The sequence below is a fragment of the Nyctibius grandis genome, chromosome W, assembly GCF_013368605.1.
Source record: "Nyctibius grandis isolate bNycGra1 chromosome W, bNycGra1.pri, whole genome shotgun sequence".
In the NCBI taxonomy this organism is placed as follows: Eukaryota; Metazoa; Chordata; class Aves; order Nyctibiiformes; family Nyctibiidae; genus Nyctibius; species Nyctibius grandis.
The window spans coordinates 24,704,419-24,724,064 of record NC_090694.1 but is presented as its reverse complement, the minus strand read 5'-3'; the positions used below and the strand labels follow the sequence as shown (position 1 = coordinate 24,724,064).

At 40.8% G+C, this 19,646-nt stretch overlaps 1 protein-coding gene across 4 annotated transcripts in view; it reads right to left on the bottom strand.

Moving 5' to 3' along the window:
• LOC137675684 (chromodomain-helicase-DNA-binding protein 1-like) overlaps positions 1–19,646 on the bottom strand; it is an 85,862-nt gene that overhangs the window by 14,305 nt on the left and 51,911 nt on the right. For all 4 annotated transcript variants that reach the window (XM_068421853.1, XM_068421854.1, XM_068421855.1 and 1 more), the window contains exons 14-25: positions 18,603–18,793; positions 17,311–17,499; positions 16,979–17,141; positions 15,027–15,179; positions 14,664–14,735; positions 7,807–7,956; positions 7,003–7,151; positions 6,631–6,727; positions 6,445–6,540; positions 5,244–5,420; positions 4,883–5,043; positions 3,038–3,079 (exon numbers count right to left, since the gene is read on the bottom strand). In XM_068421853.1, the coding sequence (XP_068277954.1) occupies positions 3,038–3,079; positions 4,883–5,043; positions 5,244–5,420; positions 6,445–6,540; positions 6,631–6,727; positions 7,003–7,151; positions 7,807–7,956; positions 14,664–14,735; positions 15,027–15,179; positions 16,979–17,141; positions 17,311–17,499; positions 18,603–18,793 (1,640 nt within the window). The remainder of the gene's footprint in view (positions 1–3,037; positions 3,080–4,882; positions 5,044–5,243; positions 5,421–6,444; positions 6,541–6,630; positions 6,728–7,002; positions 7,152–7,806; positions 7,957–14,663; positions 14,736–15,026; positions 15,180–16,978; positions 17,142–17,310; positions 17,500–18,602; positions 18,794–19,646) is intronic.

Here is a 19,646-nt window from a genome sequence, read left to right as displayed (position 1 = left end):
CTGTCCAGATCCCTCTGGATGGCATCCCTTCCCTCCAGCGTGTCGACCGCACCACACAGCTTGGTGTCATCAGCAAATTTGCTGAGGGCGCACTCAATCCCACTGTCTATGTTGCCGACAAACATGTTAAACAGGACCGGTCCCAATACCGACCCCTGAGGAACGCCACTCGTCACTGGTCTCCACTTGGACATCGAGCCGTTGACTGCAACTCTTTGAGTGTGACCATCCAGCCAATTCCTTATCCACCGAGTGGTCCATCCATCAAGTCCATGTCTCTCCAATTTAGAGACAAGGATGTCATGCGGGACAGTGTCAAATGCTTTGCACAAGTCCAGGTAGACGACATCAGTTGCTCTTCCCTTATCCACCAGTGCTGTAACCCCATCGTAGAAGGCCACCAAATTTGTCAGGCACGATTTGCCCTTAGTGAAGCCATGTTGGCTGTCACCAATCACATCCTTCTTTTCCATGTGCCTTAGTATAGTTTCCAGGAGGATCTGCTCCATGATCTTGCCAGGCACAAAGGTGAGACTGACTGGCCTGTAGTTCCCCGGGTCTTCCTTTTTTCCCTTCTTGAAGATGGGGGTTATGTTTCCCCTTTTCCAGTCAGTGGGAACTTCACCAGACTGCCATGACTTCTCAAAAATGATGGATAATGGCTTAGCAACTTCATCTGCCAGTTCCCTCAGGACCTGTGGATGCACCTCATCAGGTCCCATGAACTTGTGCACCTTCAGGTTCCTTAGATGGTCTCGAACCTGATCTTCTCCTACAGTGGGCGGTTCTTCATCCTTCTAGTCCCTGCCTCTGCCTTCTGTGACTTGGGTGGTGAGGCTAGAGCACTTGCCGGTGAAGACTGAGGCAAAAAAGTCGTTGAGTACCTCAGCCTTCTCCATATCCCAGGTAACCAGGTCTCCTGTTTCCTTCTGGAGGGGGCCCACATTTTCCCTAGTCTTCCTTTTATCACTGACATACCTATAGAAGCATTTCTTGTTGCCCTTGACATCCCTGGCCAGATTTAATTCTATCAGGGCTTTACCTTTCCTAACCTGGTCCCTGGCTGCTCGGACATTTTCCCTGTATTCCTCCCAGGCTACCTGCCCTTGCTTCCACCCTCTGTAGGCTTCCTTTTTGTGTCTGAGTTTATCCAGGAGCTCCTTGTTCATCCATGGAGGCCTCCTGGCATTTTTGCCTGCCTTCCTCTTGGTTGGGATGCATTGCTCCTGAGCCTGGAGGAGGTGGTCCTTGAATACTAACCAGCTTTCTTGGGCCCCTCTTCCCTCCAGGGCTTTATCCCCCAAGGGACTCTCCCAAGCAGGTCCCTGAAGAGGCCAAAGTCTGCTCTCCTGAAGTCCAGGGTGGTGAGCTGGCTGCGTGCCCTCCTTGCTGCCCTATGGATCTTGAACTCCACCATTTCATGGTTGCTGCAGCCAAGGCTGCCCTTAATCTTCACATCCCCCACCAGCCCCTCCTTGTTGGTGAGATCAAGGCCCAGCATGGCACCTCTCCTCATTGGCTCCTCTGTCACTTGGAGAAGGAAGTTATCATCCACGCATTCCAGGAACCTCCTGGATTGCTTATGCCCTGCTGTTCTTTCCTTCCAACAGATATCAGGGTGGTTCAAGTCCCCCATGAGGACCAGGGCCTGTGAATGTGAGGCTACACCTATCTGTCCATAGAGGGCCTCATCCACTCAGACTTCCGGTCAGGTGGCCTGTAGCGGACACCCACTATACTGTCACCTCTCCCTGCCTTCCCTTTAATCCTGACCCACAAGCTCTACGTCAGCTCTTCCTCCATCCCCAGGTAGAGCTCCATGCACTCCAGCTGGTCATTGACATAGAGGGCAACACCCCCTCCTTGTCTCCCCTGCCTGTCCTTCCTAAAGAGCCTGTATCCTTCCATTCCAACAGTCCAGTCATAGGAGCCATCCCACCACGTCTCCATGATGCCAATAATATCATAGCCCTTCAGGCACACGCACATCTCTAGCTCCTCTTGTTTATTCCCCATGCTATGTGTATTTGCATAGAGGCATTTCAGTTGGGCCCCCAATGAAGCTGACTTACTGGCTGGAATTCCTTTGTGCTCCTCTTCCAGCGCTCTCCTGCTTACCTGCCATCCTTCTCCAGGCTCTGGGCATCTATTGTTGGCCCTGGCATCAAACTGGCAGGACTGGGATGGACTGAGGTCCCCCTCCCCTGGCAAATCTAGTTTAAAGCCCTCTTTACCAGCTTGGCAAGCCTATGACCAAAGATGGTCTTCCCCTTCTCTGACAGATGGACCCCATCGGCCCCCAGTAGACCAGGTTTCTGAAAGCAAGTCCCATGGTCTATGTAGCCAAAGTATGAATAACTCCTTCAGATTTTGAAACTAGAGAAGTGATCATGTAAGTTATTCACTAACACTTGTTATGCTGTGTACAATTTTGATCCATGCAGTTAAAAGCATCTATAGAAAAGAATACAGAAACTATAAAAAAGGGTGTTTCATATAGAGGAGAATACAACAGGAACTATAAAGAACCCTATCTATACGGTTTTGAGTTACATTACTACACGTTCTTTTAAATAGAAAAGGAACTATTATATATAATAAGATCATATAGACTATAAATACTGTTAAAGAAAATGAAGGTGGGAAATTATTCTCAAAATACAGAAAGCTTAAAATAAGAACTGACAATGAGAAAAATGCAAAACTGTCAGTTAGTCTGTTGAAAGCTTATGGCTTTATCCACTGTATCAAACAAGAAAACTGAACGATTGTCACCAGTGCAGATTAAACAAGACAGTAGGTAAAGTATAAAGAAAAGCAAGCAGTCTTGCAAAATTGAAAGATTGTCGTATTAGCTGTCTACATACATACCATATATGAAGAAAGGAAAAAAAATTAATTGAAATTCATGTTATAGTCAAGGCAAAAGATTAGGCACACTATTTTCTCTTCAGCCTAAGGTTTCTTGGCATATTGTTCTAATTTTAATGAAAACAAAGTTCCAAGCTGCTATACAAATATAACCAAATAAGTTTACCTTTCCAATGGGCCACCAAATTTCTTGTAACTCTTGATAAACCTAGTAAAAGAAAATAATTTTGCAGGTAAAAACGTATGCTTAACTACACTGGTTTTAAAAACGTATTTGTAAAGTCTTAGTACAAGGCTATGTGGACAATGCAAAGAAAATAAGAACTAGAGAGACTAGGACAGCTTAGTATATCAACATAACCCACATTTAAAGCCAGAGTACTATTTGGTTTAATAACTGATGTAAATAAAACAATAGAAGATACAATTTATTACTTTACTAATTAGCTTCACAAGACAAAGGATTCAGAAATGCAATGTGTCTAATAATAAAAATCAAATGTGGATTTATAGCAAACAGAGAATTCGGACATTATGTTAGGCCTCTCATAATAAAGAAGAGCTAGCTGCAATTTTAAGGTGATTTTAAGACAGGAAAACATAACATGAAAGACAGAGGAATGCAAGCACAAGAATATCCCTGACAAAAGCAGCAAACCATTATATGTTAGACGAAATGGAAAGGAAACAAGGCTCTTTAAGGTTATTTATATAATCAAAAATATTTTATAAGCTTTACAGTATTTTAGAGAAACATGAATACTTAAATTACAGAAGCAAAGTAGCATTTCACAAACCAAAGTAAAGCAAAACAATTTTTCCTCCTTCTACCGAAGAAGTATTTTTAGCACCAAATATTGATGGGACCAGCTGTACAGATTCACTTATGTACTGGTTTTCACTGAGATAAAGTTAATTTTCTTCAGAGAACCATACCTTCTAGTACGTATTGGATTTGTGACCAAAACAGTGTTGATAACACAGGGGTGTTTTCGTTATTGCTGAGCAGTGCTTACACAGAGTCAAGGCCTTTTCTGCTCCTCACACCACCTGACCAGTGAGTAGGCTGGGGGTGCACAAGAAGTTGGGAGGGGACACAGCTGGGACAGCTGACCCCAACTGACCAAAGGGATATTCCATACCATATGATGTCATGCTCAGCAATAAAAACTGCGGGGAAGGAGGGAGAGGGGACATTCGGTGTTATGGCATCTGTCTTCCCAAGTAACTGTTACGTGTGATAGAGCCCTGCTTTCCTGGAGATGGCTGAACACCTGCCTGCCCATGGAAAGGGGTGAATGAATTCCTTGTTTTGCTTTGCTTGCGCGCATGGCTTTTGCTTTCCCTTATTAAACTGTCTTTATCTCAACCCACAAGTTTTCTCACTTTTACCCTTCTGATTCTCTCCCCAATCCCTCTGGGGGAGACTGAGCGAGCAGCTGTGTGGTGCTTAGCTGCCTACCAAGTTTAAACCACGACAACTTATCAAAATGGATTTTTTTTTTTTTTTTAGTTTTAAAAAGCACCATATAACATTAATTCAATTACAATTGCAAGAAATTTTAAACAAAACAAAACTCACTGAACCTTTTGTAGGTATTTCCACAAAAATGTGTGTATTGTTTCTTCAACTACAGTTTTTAGGTTAAATGATGGGAAGTAGAATATTTTGTTTGTGGGGTTAAAAAAAACCCCAGCTCACCCATTTTAGAAACTGGTTTTTGAAATCACTGTCTTCAGGGGATGCAGGTAGAATAATACATATTAATAGATTGTAAAACAATTGAGAACATTTTTCAAACCCAATTTTATCACTCACCAAAATAGGTTCAAATTCTGGACATAACAGTTCCTTATGTCAGCATCCCAAACTACACAGAGTAAAGCCTTAAATGAATAAAAATTTTCAACTAAATTCAGAAAAAATAGACTGTTTTCATTATTTTCAAAATCTAAAATTATTTAAAAAATGTTTTGTCCCTTTAAACATGCATGTCCCCCCACATCTTACCGCCTAATCTCTGCATCGCTAAATCCTTTAATATTTTCTCGAGGAATAGTTCGTGGTCGTCCACGTTTTTTTGGTCGTTTTCTTTCCGAGATGGAGTCACTATCAGATCCAGAATATCTTCTGCTCCTACTGCGTATCCCTTCACTTCCATTAAAGCTGATCTGGAATTTCAGATTAAGTAGTTCAAAGCTATGTGACTAAAACATTTTATTAATGTGTTATCTAGCCTGTCAAAAATGGGGGGGGTGTGCCACACGTGAAAACCACCCAACTCAAAAGTACAAGCCAAAACAACAGCAATGAAAAAACAAACAAACAACAACAACAAAATCAAAGTCAGTTGGTCAAAACCCAGAGATACCTGTTTTGCACAGTTTCTCATCCTTGGAAGCATATATATTTCTTCAAGCTCTTTTTGTCTTTCCTCCTCTTCTATTCGTCGCCGCTGGACTTCTGGAATGATTTCTTCCCAGTGTCTTAAATTTTGTTCTGGTTCCAACTCAATATCATCTTCATCCATATTGGAAAAGTTAGCCACCTTATGTATTAGAACATAAGTATTTTCACCAAATCAATACATGATTTTATTTAAACAGAGTCAGTAATCAATATTTTAGGAAAACTTAGTTCAGAATGGCATATTTTCATTTATTTATATATACATAAAATGTACACATATAAAATGCTTCATGAAGCACTGTTTCTAATGAAAGTATTTTCATATATGAAATGCACACACTTCATGCAACATGGCTGAAGATAAGAATCTTTTTCTTCTTTTACAAGTTGAGTAATATAAAAAAACTATGAAATGCCTCCTCAATAGCTGATTGTTGTTTAATTTCCTTCAAAACAGAAAGCGAGTCTAACCGAATGCCCGAGTTAATATGAAACTATAATAATGTAGAACAAACCAAACATTAATAAACTGTAGAAATCACAATATATTGCAAATGAATGATTAGCAGGAAAGTGATTTAGTACTCTACTGATCTAAAAAAGTCCTGCCCTGCTTTAAACAAAAACCAAGCAAAACCACATCACACACACCAAACCTAAACAACAACAAAAAGATCCACAAAAAAAAAAGAACCAAAACCACCATACACAATTTGGACACACTTAATATTTTAAGTGTTATCTGGTTAAGCATATCTGGCATTCACGTTTACATGGGGCCTGAAAGGAATTTCTAAAAGTCATCAACTAAAATCCAAACTTCATTCTCTGTTTTCAGAAGTACCACAGGTGCTTAACAGCATAAAACATTAAATGAAAAAGAGTCCTCCCTAGTATTCTAATAAGTAAATCAAAGACTAATGTATTTGTACATCTCTCTCTTGTTAGCAAAATACATTATGTATTTTTAAATGTTTGCACTGGCAGTAATTACCCTGTATAGGTAAAAAAAGTCATTCTATGCCAAAGAGTTGACTTATTGTTGCACCTGTTTCATAAGAATGAAGAAAAGATGAATATGTACACAAAAGAAGAAGAAAAAAAAAAGTAGCATTTATAAAGGAAAGTATAATTAAGGGAAGAGGGAGGGAACAGAGCAATACCTTGAACTGTGAAAGCAACTCATCTCCGACAGTTAGTGGGCCTGGCTCATTTTCTCGCGTTTCAGCCCTCTTCAGGATTTCATCTATATCCATTTCCTGAAACAGAAGTTTCTCTTTACCACAACATAATTCATACATATTTTTAGTTTCTCTGTCCATCAAGTGTAGATGCACTGTTCCATTTACCTGAGGCTCCTCTTCTTCCCCTTCAGGCTCTTTAAAAAGTTCCTCAGCACCGAACTTCAAAATTGCTGATAACTCTTCCTTATTAAAAGGTGTTGAGCTGAAATACAGAAAGTTTCAGATAAACACTTTATCTTAGTGAATGTTTTCAAATTACTATAACCATGAGTCAAACTTCCTTTTGAATTAAATAAAAGCTATATTTAATATGTAAAAAAAAATGTACAAAGAGAATATACTTTGCAGTCTTTACTTCTATAACTCCTTACCACATATTTTTTGCCTTTTATTAACAAAGTAAAATGACTTGCATTTTTACTCAAATAGTCAGGTATACTTAAGCATAAGTTAATATGAAAGAATAAACAAATATACCTGGAAGGAGTAGAGCCTGTATGTAGTACGGTTTTTCCTGTAGTGTCCATTCTCTGAATTACTAAGTGATCTAACACCATCTTTTTCTTGGCTCTTTCAAGAATATCTTCTTCTACTGATCCTTTTGTGACTAGCCGATAAATATTAACCTATGCATATTATAAAAAAGGCTTTATTTACATGCTCACAAATTACACATGAAAACAATATTCAAATGAAGTTAACAAAAACCCCTTGAGCAACAACAAGGAAAAATGTTAATCGTGATTACAAATCTAAATGTAATATTTCATATATGAAACCAATCATGTTACCATAGCCTCTACATAAACTATTTAAAAAAATAAAAGAAATAAATTCTTAGACCTCTCCTCTTTAAACTTCTGTGATTAGGCACAAGCATGGCATCAAGGAAAAGTGTTATATCTGATTACTACTTGAAGTCTTCTGCAAGAAAGAAACCCAAGGAGAACTATGAAGTATTTAACTTTAAGTAAAACGGATGCACCTGAAGTATAGCAGTTACTTTCTAGAATGACATGATACCAATGAACGTGGGACAAGTCCACAACTCTTCTCCCTACCCATCCATATACTATGGCCGCCATGTAATTTTTCCATATAGGGAGATTTTTAAATTTTTTTTGTAAAGGCAAATTATCATTATTAACAGTTTTAAACATTCTTGGCAAGTATTAGTTATTCTCAAAATACATGAGGACTGCGATGGCCCAGACAGACAGCTTATGGCTACCATATGAAACCCTCCTTCAGGTTTGAAGCTTAAAAGACAAGTGTGCATACCTGTTTCTTCTGTCCAATCCTATGAGCTCTAGCCTGCGCTTGCAGATCATTCTGTGGATTCCAGTCAGAATCAAATATAACTACTGTGTCAGCAGATGCCAAGTTTATACCTAATCCTCCAGCTCTGGTAGACAGCAAAAAGCAGAAGTCCTGAAATTATAAGATAAGAAACAGCTTTATATATATTAGCTATAATATTCTTCAAGGAACCAATATGACACTACTTCATATGCTCTGTGGAGCAGACTATGAACTCATACACTTATTTAAGGATATCATAAACATATGTTAGACTTGTAGTGCAATAAGGTGCTTGTCATGGCTAGAGCCAGTAGATCTCTATTAGAATAGAACAGAATAGACTAGACTATTTCAGTTGGAAGGGACCTACAACAATCATCTAGGCCAACTGCCTGACCAATTCAGGGGTGATTAAGTTAAAGCTTGTTATTAAGGGCATTGACCAAATGCCTCTTAAACATTGACAGGCATGGGGCATCGACCACCTCTCTAGGAAGCCTGTTCCGGTGTTTGAGCACCTTCTCGATAAAGAAATGCTTCCCAACATCCAGTCTAAACCTCCCCGGGCACAGCTTTGAACCATTCCTACACGTCCTGTCACTGGATACCAGGGAGACGAGATCAGCAGCTCCCTCTCCACTTCCCCTCCTCAGGAAGCTGTAGAGAGCAATGAGGTCACCCCTCAGCCTCCTTTTCTCCAAACTAGACAAACCCAGAGCCCTCAGCCGCTCCTCATAGGACATTCCTTCCAGCCCTGTCACCAGCTTTGTTGCCCTCCTCTGGATGCATTCAAGGACCTGAACATCCCTTTTAAATTGTGGGTCCCAGAACTGCACACAGTACTCAAGGTGAGGCCGCACCAACGATGAATCATCACTGCTTTTGACCTGGTTATGCTGTTTGATGCACCCCAGGATGTGGTTTGCCCTCTTGGCTGCCAGGGCACACTGCTGACTCCTATTGAGCCTGCTGCTGACCAGCACCCCTAGATCCCTTTCTGCAGGGCTGCTCTCCAGCCACTCTTCTCCCAATTTATACTTGTGCCTGGCATTACTCCATCCCAGGTGCAGAGTCCGGCATTTGGACTTGTTAAATTTCATGGCATTAATCATTGCCCAGTGCTCCAATCTATCCAGATCCCTCTGCAAGGCCTCTTGTCCCTCAAGAGTCAACAGCACCTCCCAGTTTGGTATCGTCAGCAAACTTGCTAATGGTGCATTCAACTCCTGCATCCAGATCATTGATAAAAATATTGAGCAGGACTGGCCCTAGAATTGAGCCCTGAGGAACATTGCTGGTGACTGGTCACCAGCCAGATGTAGCTCCATTCACTACAACCCTTTGAGCTCTGCCCTTCATCCAGTTCTTCACCCAGCGCACCGTGAACCTGCTCAGCTCACAGTTGGACAACTTGTCCAGAAGGATGCTGTGAGGGACAGTATGAAATGCCTTACTAAAATCCAGAAAAACTACATCCACCACCTTCCCTTCATGCACTAGGCGAGTGACCTGATCATAGAAGGAGATCAAATTAGTTCAACAGGACTTTCTCTTTGTGAACCTACATTGACTGTACCCAATGATTGTATTGTTCTTTAAATGCCTTTCAGTAGTACCCAGTATGATCTTCTCCATAATTTTTCCAGGAACCGAGGTTAGACTAACAGGTCTGTAGTTCCCTGGCTCTTCCCTCACGCCCTTTTTGTAGACTGGAATAACATTGGCTAGCTTACAGTCAGTGGGGACCTCCCCAGACTCCCACGACCTTTGGTAGATGATTGAGAGCAGTCCTACTGTAAGGTGTACTCTATATCATTAACAATCAAGTTCACTATAAAAGGGAGGGCTTGCTGGGGAGAAGGGGGGCTGGTTTTGCTCTCCTCACTTTTGGTCTCCCTTTTTCCTTAGTGCTGATGATTGGTATTCCTGGACAACTTGCTGCAAAGCTGTACCTAAGTATACTTTTGTGTGTTTTGTGTTATACTTGGTGTTGGTTTCTTTATTTTATTAAATCTGTTTAATTTTAACCCACAAGTCTCCCTCTTTTTCCCAATTTCCTTCCTCGCTTGGGGAAGGGACATTGGGTGAGAGAAAAAACTGTTATTGTTTAGCCCTGGGTGTGGGCTAAAGGAAGACAGTTTATTTGGTGCCCAATGTAAATACATCACCTCGGAGAACCGTAGACTTTTTGCTCTAAGAGTCTCAGAGGGTTGAAGTTTTCACAAATTTGACTGTTTTTGTTAAAAGCATTCATTATGTTGGTGTCAAGTAGCAGGGTCACTAGGTGGAATTCTCTGGGGTTTGGTTTTACAGTTGCTTTTGGGGTGGATAATCAAATGTGTGGCTTTGCCACTGTTTGATACTGGTTTTGGGTGGTTTATCACTTCTGGGCATGGACTTAGAGGTATCACTCTGCTATGTTGTTTGACATTAGTTTATGGTATTATAAATTCTTTTGGAACTGTGCCCATTTCTGATTTCGATGGAATGGCAGTGGGTGACATTTAATTTCTTTTTCCCCTCGAGGCTGATCTCAATGGCTTTTGAGAATTTTGAATACCCCTGGGATGTTTCAACCACCATGCTCATATTATCAGGCCTTTTGAATGTCTTTCAGTTCTTGCTCTTGCTGAAACATTGGTATAAGGGTGGATACAGCTCAGCTGCTGCAACCACTGTCATGACCCCTGCAGCAGCCCCAGCCCCTACACCAGGCACCACGGCAGTTCCAGCCCCTGTGACAGACACCGCAGCTGCCCCAGCACCCACAACTGGAATCACAGATACTCAGACACTGCCAGTCCCTACAGCAGACATCCTGGCTACCCCAAAGGCTATTCAGATCTCTACACTGGGTACTGTGATTACCCAACTCCAGGAAGCACTTGCTGTGATGACCCAGACTTTGGCAACAAGGGCTGCAGCTAATCAGCCCCCAGGGATGGGTGATGTGGCTAACCTAGGGACTCAACCAGTTGCCCCTGTACAGAAGACGAAAACCACAAAAAGAGCAGGTCGTGATGGCCAACCAGGGACATCACAGGAGGATGAGCCAGAGGTAACCACTCAATCCCTATCCCTCAGTGAGCTGTGAGATATAAGTAAAGATTACAGCCATCAGGAAGGTGAGCAACTTCTTACTTGGCTGCTCCGCTGCTGGGATAATGGAGCTGATGGTTTTGAGTTAGATGGTAAAGCAGCCAAGCAGCTGGGACCAATGGCTAGAGAAGTGGGTATTGATAGGGGTCTTGCAAGTGGTGCAGAGCCCCTCACTCTCTGGCGGCGACTCCTGCAAAGCATAAGGAAAAGGTATCCCTTTAGGGATGATGTCATATACCACCCAGGGAAGTGGACAACCACTGAGAGAGGTGTTAAGAATCTAAGGGAAATAGCTGTGCGGGAGCTGATTTTTGCTGACCTGGATGACCCACAGACACCACTAGATCCAGATGCACTCAAAGTTACTGGACCCACGTGGCACAAGTGGATACTGAGTGTGCCACAGTTGTATGCCAACACATTAGCGTTACCTAGCTAGGCAGATGCTAATGCACCAATGGTGGGCGACATAGATCATCAGATGCGGCAATATGCACTCTCGTTTCCTCCCCATGGGCCAGCATCTCAGCTATGGAAAAAACATCTGACAAATGCACAGAACTGCTTGGTGAGGTGTTGGAAAAATTGTCCCAGATGGAGGACAGACCCCACTTCCCACGTGCACTAAAGAATGTCTCAGCCATCAGGAGACAGCGTTCCCCTGCAAGACCTCCTCAGGAGAGACGGTATACATCACAAGGCACCCTGTGGTTTTTCCTACATGACCATGGAGAAGACATGAGGAAATGGGATGTATAACCTACCTCGGCTTTACGGACACACGTACATGAGTTGCAAGGTGAACTGATTAGGAACGGGGTTTCTTCCAGGAAACTTGTTGCTCCAGTTTCCAATGGGAAGCTCTCCAGACAGTGTAGATGGGCTTCGGATGCCTATTTACCAGATGTGAATAATGGCGATCAAATCTACGTGAGCCGCCCAAACCGAGATGTCGATAACAAACACTATGTCCAGGATTAGAGGGGCCCTGCCTCCAGCCAGGTGGAGGAGAGAGACAACTGTGTTTTTTGGACTGTATGGGTTCGATGGCCTGGCACAACAGAGATACAGCAGTATAGGGCTTTAGTGGACACTGATGCACAATGCACCATAATACCATCAAACTATAAAGGGACTGAATCTATTTCTACCTCTGGCCTGACAGGGGGCTCCCAAGAGCTGACTGTAGTGGAAGCTGAAGTGAGTCTGACTGGGATTGAGTGGCAGATGCACCCTACTGTGACTGGCCCAGATGCCCCATGCATTCTTGGCATAGATTACCTGAGGAGAGGGTATTTCAAGGACCCAAGGGGATACCAGTGGGCGTTCGGTGTAGCGGCTGTGGAGACGGAAGAAATTAAAAAGCTGTCTACCTTGCTCGGTCTATCAGAGGACCCTTCTATTGTGGGGCTGCTGAGGGTCGAGGAGCAAAAGGTGCCCATGGCTACTGCAATGGTCCACTGGCGACAACATCATACTAATAGAGACTCCCTGATCCCCATCCATGAGCTGATCTGTCAACTGGAGAACCAAGGAGTGATCAGCAAAACACGCTCCTCCTTCAACAGTCCCAGAAGGCCAGTGCGGAAGTCCAGTGGGGAATGGAGACTAACCGTGGACTATCGTGGCCTGAACGAAGTCAAACCACCGAGTGCTGCTGTACCGGACATGTTAGAACTCCATTACCAACTGGAGTCAAAGGCAGCCAAGTGGTATGCCACGACTGACATTGCAAATTCGTTTTTCTCCATTCCTTTGGCAGTGGAACGTAGGCAACAGTTTGCCTTCACCTGGAGGGGCATCCAATACACGTGGAACCGACTGCCCCAGGGGTGGAAACATAGCCCCACCATTTGCCATGGACTGGTCCAGACTGCACTAGACAAAGGTGGAGCCCCGGAACACCTGCAGTACATTGATGACATCATTGTATGGGGGGATACAGCAGAAGTTTTTGAGAAAGGGGAAAGAGTCATTCAAATCCTTCTGGAAGCTGGTTTTGACATCAAACATGGAAGGTCAAGGGACCTGCAAAAGAGATCCAGTTTTTAGGGATCAAGTGGCAAGATGGCCGCTGTCAGATCCCAATGGATGTGATCAACAAAATAACAGCGATGTCTCCGCCAACTAACAAAAAGGAGATACAAGCTCTCCTAGGCATAGTAGGCTTCTGGAGGATGCACATTCCCCATTACAGTCAGACTGTGAGCCCTCTCTATGAAGTAACTTGAAAGAAGAATGACTTTAAATGGGGCCCTGAGCAACAACAGGATTTTGAGCAAATTAAACGAGATAGTCCATGCAGTGGCCCTTGGACCAGTCCGGATGGGAACAGATGTAAAAAGGGTCCTCTATACCACAGCCAGGGAGAATGGTCCTACCTGGAGCCTCTGGCAAAAGGCACTGGGGGAGACTCAAGGTCGACCCCTGGGATTTTGGAGTCGGGGATACAGAGGATCAGAGGACTGTTATACTCCAACAGAAAAAGAGATACTGGCAGCCTATGAAGGCGTTTGAGCTGCCTCAGAAGTAATTGGCACTGAGGCACAGCTCCTCCTGGCACCCAGACTGCCAGTGTTGAACTGGATGTTTAAAGGGCAGACCCCCTCTACACATCATGCAACTGATGCTACGTGGAGTAAGTGGGTTGCATTGATTACTCAGCAGGCCCGAATAGGGAACCTCAATCGCCCAGGAATTCTGGAAGTAATCATGGACTGGCCTGAAAGCAAAGCGTTTGGAATGTTGCTAGAGGAGGAGGTCATGCGCGCTGAAGAAGCCCCACCATACAATGGACTATCAGAGAATGAGAAGCATCATGCCTTGTTCACTGATGGATCTTGTTGTATTGTAGGCAAGCAGCGAAAGTGGAAAGCTGCTGTGTGGAGTCCTATGCGATTAGTGGCAGAAGCAGCTGAGGGAGAAGGTGAGTGGAGTCAGTTTGCAGAAGTAAAAGCCATCCAGCTGGCTCTAGATATTGCTGAGCAAGAAAAAAGGCCAGTGCTCTCCCTGTATACTGACTCGTGGATGGTAGCTAATGCCCTGTGGGGATGGCTGAAGCACTGGAAGAAAAACTGGCAGCGCAGAGGCAAACCCATCTGGGCAGCTGAATTATGGCAGGATATTGCTGCCCGATTAGAGAAGCTGGTTGTGAAGGTACGTCACGTAGATGCCCACGTACCCAAAAGCAGAGCCACTGAGGAACAGCAAAACAACCAGCAGGTGGATCAAGCTGCTAAGATCAAAGTGTCCCAAGTAGACAACCTGCTGCCACTCTGTAGCTAAGTATACTTTTGTGTGTTTTGTGTTATCATAGGTTTAATAAAATAAAGAAACCAACACCAATTTAATTTTAACCCATTAGTCTCCCTCTTTTTCCCAATTTCCTTCCTCGGTTGGGGAAGGGACATTGGGTGAGAGAAAAACCGTTATTGTTTAGCCCTGGGTGCAGGCTAAATGAAGACACCTCCTCTTAGGTTTTTCGTTTTTTTTTTGCGTGTGTTTGTTTTTGGGGATTTTGTTTTTTTTTTTGGTGTTGGATTTGTGTTTGTTTTTTTTTTTTTTTCTTTGTTAAGAGTCCTAAACCTTATAGTGTAGGCAATAACAATGGAATTTCAACATAATACATCCCTCACTTTATTCTATCTTCAATTTTTCTGTATTATTTGTTATATTTCTTGGGGGAAAAAAATAAAGCTGAGCAGATTAAAAAAAACAACCACCCACTAATACCATACCTCTGATCCTTCTGCATTAAAATGATCCAGGGCTTGTTTCCTCAATTCCCCTTTTATTGATCCATCAAGTCTCTAAAGAGATTGAATAATACAGTTAAAAAGGAACTCCTACTATATTCTCATTGGAGTAACTTGAATTTTCAATTGCTAAAACAATTGGGGGGGGGGAATAAGAGTAATGTAACAGTTCATCTTTCTAATTCATCAGTTTCATTTCAAAATACTATTTAGCATATAGTAATTGCCAGTCTTTTCCTGTACATAAAATTAAACTTTCATAAATCTTTCTACAAAAAGGACACTTTTCTTAAGATAAAGCGGTAAAGATCAAGGCTGCTTGGCTACCACCAGCAAAATTCTTACCTGAAAGGGAAACTGACGATACTTCAAATACTGTGCTAGGATGTCTAGCATCCTCACCATCTGAGAGAAAATCAGTACTCTGTTGCCACGTTCTCGTAGACGAATCAGTAGCTTGTCAAGAAGGATTAGTTTCCCACTGCTACGTATTAAATGCTACAAGACAAGAAATTTTGCAATATGCATTAAGTTCACCTCAACACTAATATACACTGCAGATGGTTAGACGTTCATTAACTGAACATGAAAGTTTAATAAGTATTTAGCCAGTCCTGATCTTGTAAAAACACATTATAAAAGCATTAAGTACTCTAACTGAAATCAACAGGAGTACTGACTAGCATATTTTTCAAATAAATGCATTTCTCACTTCTGGTTCATAAAACAGCATCTTAACATTTCATTAAAATATTAAGTAAATATACTGCGCTATGAGTTAGAGAAGTTACAGTGTAGACTCAATTTCTTTTCTACCAAATAAACAAACAACAACAACAAAAGAGACTACCTGACTACCTTAGTACTACTTGCTCCTCACTTTCTGTCCTTTGAACAGAAATAAGCATTGCTACTTGATCCTGTAAGTATTTTTAAACAATGCCTAGTCAGTCAAGTTTCTCAGGCAAGATAAAAGTGAGAAGAATCTTGTTTGTAGAGGTCAACAGGCTTTATCTAGGTTACAATGTTAAGCCTTCTCAGCTCCAGTGGGAACAACTAGAACAGAAATTCAGGTGCATGCCGAATTTAATGTTGGAAATATTAGGCCTCTTCAGCTGAAGAGGCTCAGGATAGAATTTTGGGGAATAAAAAAATTTGGAGTTAGGTGCTTTTATTCTTTATGCCAGAAATGAGAAGGATGTATCATTCATAATTAGAGCTAACAAAGCTTATTCAGATGAGCCAAGGAAACCATTGTTACAAGTATGCAATTATTAGCAATAATGGCTGAACAGTTCTTAGTTTAATTATAAATTTAAGCAGTTAGAGTGTACCAAGTTGCAAACAAAACATAGAATCATAGAATGGTTTCGGTTGGAAGGGACCTTAAAGATCATGTAGTTCCAACCCCCCTGCCACAGGCAGGGACACCTTTCCACTAACATCCTTTAGCTTTGATAAGTACTTTATAATATAAAATAGCTTGTGCAGTGACAGCTTGTGATTTTAATCTAGTAGTTTTGGGAAAGTATTTAAATTATGAACTTCAAAGCTTACAGAAAAAAAACCCCTGATCTTTAGAAACATTTATGTTGTTATAAACTGCATCAATTATAACAGTCCTTTTATTTGTTGCTGTAGTTCTCAACAGTTTTAGTACAAAGATTAGTTAACCTTTACAAAAAAAGACCCAAACTATAAACCCACAACACAATCACAGACCATCTTTGGTAGTGATGCTATAATTACTTTCATTTATAACAACAACAAAAACAGGCTAAGCTTTGAATGTTTATTAGTTTTATTTCCTTTTGCTTTGGTTGTTTGAAGGCATGTAGAGAACAGTGTTTGATTACAAAGAAGCTTAAAGAGATTCTGCAGATTACTTTCTGCTATCACATGGATTGTTGGTGTATCACTGCCAGTCACATGCATTTGCATTTATATTCAATTTACCTGTTTATTTAACTGCTTTGTTTTAATCTGGGTTTAAAATAGGTCTTAAGTTTATTTAGTCTGAAAATACACAGACTATTTCAAACTATTTCCTATTTATTTCAATCATAATTCAAGCCAGGGATATTTTATTTAGCATTGATCTCTCTATTATTCAGTTCTAGTTAAGAAACAAACAAACAAAAATAATCAATTCACTTACCTGTAAAATCCAGGATGCACATTTAATAGAGAACTTGTTCTTAATATACTTTAATAAGAACTAATAAATTGCCAGAACACTATAAAATCACTGGGTTCATATTAGAGATGTAAAAACACTTAAAAAAAAAAGGTATTACCTGTAAGGCCTCCTGTTTATTATAGAATTCATTATCATCCGGTGGTTTAATGAGGTAGCAATGGTTACAACACTTCTTGAGTTCCATCATGATGTTCAAAAAGCCTGAGGTACTGCCTTTTGAACCTTTACTCAGGGCTTTATAATTCCTGGTTAAAATCCACCTATGATATAGAATGTGCAATGGAAGTAATTTCTAACCATTTGTGGAAATATGAAGGAAGTAAGCTCTCAAAATCAGTTCAAATTGCATTATGAGAACTATTACACTTCAGTAATTTTCATATAGATATATCATTAAAATAGCAGGAATTAAAAAGCGTCATTACTTACTTGTAATATTGCTTCTGCAATGCACTCATTTCCATCCTCAAAATTTGTTCAACCTTAGCAGGTAAAGACTTTTCTACATCTTTTTTGACTCTTCTCAGTAGAAATGGTTCAAGTTCTTTGTGAAGACTTGCATAACCAAACTCTCTACCTTTGCCATGCTCCTCTTCAAAATCTTCCCAGGAAGAAAACCTTCAACATAAGAAAGAATAAAGATAAAATAGTGACATACCATGAACACAGACACACAAAGACCATAAATATACCACATGCGCACAAACACATATGGACTTCTTCCTCACTCCCCTCTGTTTTATTTAAAAAGTTTCTGAATTTGCATCTCACAAGAAATCCCAAATATTTTGTCTGCAAATAGGAGAATGGAAATTTCCAAACACTTTTGCAGAATGAAAATTCAAAACAACTACTGTATTTTAATTTCTCCAATGAAAACCCAACATTTTACTTTTCTGCATGGAAACCCAGGTAGAAGGTTGCAGAAATTCCATTATATTTCTCAAGAGCAGCATGAAAAAAATAGTTGTATAGCAGGAGGAAGTGCAAGAGAACAGATTGCTTCACATACTTTTTGCAGCTTGTATGGACTAGCTGAAATGTGATTATCCTGTTATGTGCTAACAGACTAAGAGAATGGACTTTGTGATCAAATGAAGAATAGGTGCCAGACAACAACCTTAGTGCTTGTAAGGTTCTGAAGAAGTCAATGCAATGCGTAGCTCTGAAACTAATTGGAGCTACAGTGCTTTGTATTTACAAGATATCCGAAAAGAACATGTGCTCTTATTTATCCCAAATATAAAGAGAGGTCAGTATAGAATAACATCAATACAATAAACTTATTCTATGCAAATCATAAGGGCAAATTGGCTGCCTGACTGAACTACTGGATATCAGGCATCGTGGTACAATCTTGTTTTCATTCATGGTACTAACACAGAAAAGAAGACATCCTCAGCCCCATTTTGTTTCCCTAGAGTAAATCCATGTGACTTTCCTATTAAGATGAAGCATCTTTTCAGGGTTCTGAGCCATACATCAATCTATCTTTTTTGTGGACTGCTAAAACAGAAAAATTGACAACTGCTACCAAAACAATTTATCAAGAACAGCATGAATAATATGTGCATCTATTTTATATAAAATATTTAAACTATTTCACAATGCAATTCTTTATTGATTCTCCAATCACTACAATATTCCGCTGTAAGAAACTTGACCACAAAAAAAAAAAAAAAAAAACAAAAAAAAAAGAAAAAAATCATCACGTTCCTTACTTTTCTGGCATGATGAAGTGCAGCAAAGACCAAAGCTCTTTGAGAGAGTTTTGCAGAGGGGTTCCAGTAATAAGGAGACGATGATTAGACTTAAAGTCTATTAAAGTCTTGTACAGAAGGGAATCATCATTTTTTAAACGATGAGCTTCGTCAACTCCTATAAACACCCAATTCAGACCACCAAGGAATGACTTAAAGAAATTCGGGGGGAAAGGGGGGGGGGGGGGGGGGGGGGGGGGGAAGACATTATACAAGTTAATATATTATGCATTTTCTGACCTTTTACATGAGGTTATATATACACCATCACTCCTTTTATTTTAATAACAAATGGACACCTATATGTTTTTAGTATTAATTATGTTTTTTATGTTTGCTAGATTCAACAAAAGGCTATGCAGGCATCCCAAGTTTAAAAGGAAAGTATAAACCAAGTTTATACTTGGGGGGAAGGGGAAGGCAAAAAGCTGATCTATAAATTTTCAATTGACACAAAAACAAAAAAATCCACTATTGACTCTCTTCTTTCCAGCATGTACAAACAAATGAAATAGAAAGCCAACAAGCAGAACTTTTAAAATTAAAATTTCCATATGCTGTTAGGATTAACAATAACTCTATGTGTTACCATCATGAAGAGGGTAGTAATATACATATACATAATACTGCACACACAAATACAAACATAAAACATGGGATTTCAGAGTTGTGAATCACAGATGTTTGGGGCTAGGGATTGGTTTGTTTTTTCAGTTCCTGGATGAGGGTCTACAGGAAAATAGATTTTTGAGATGCTAAGAAATTACTATAGTAATGTGAAGCTCAAGCAAACTGAAGAAAAAGAAGCTTTACCCAGTCAATACGGGGGGGGGGGGGGGGGGGGGGGGGAAGGGAGGGGGCAGAAAGCCTCATCACACACACATAAAATCTAAAAGTGCTTAAAGAAAACTTCACTGTCATACTTCCAAGAGTAAAGCTGTCATACTCCCCATCCATTTAATGGCCCAGAACCCAAATATGTGCCAACTCTAAAGGAGTTTTACA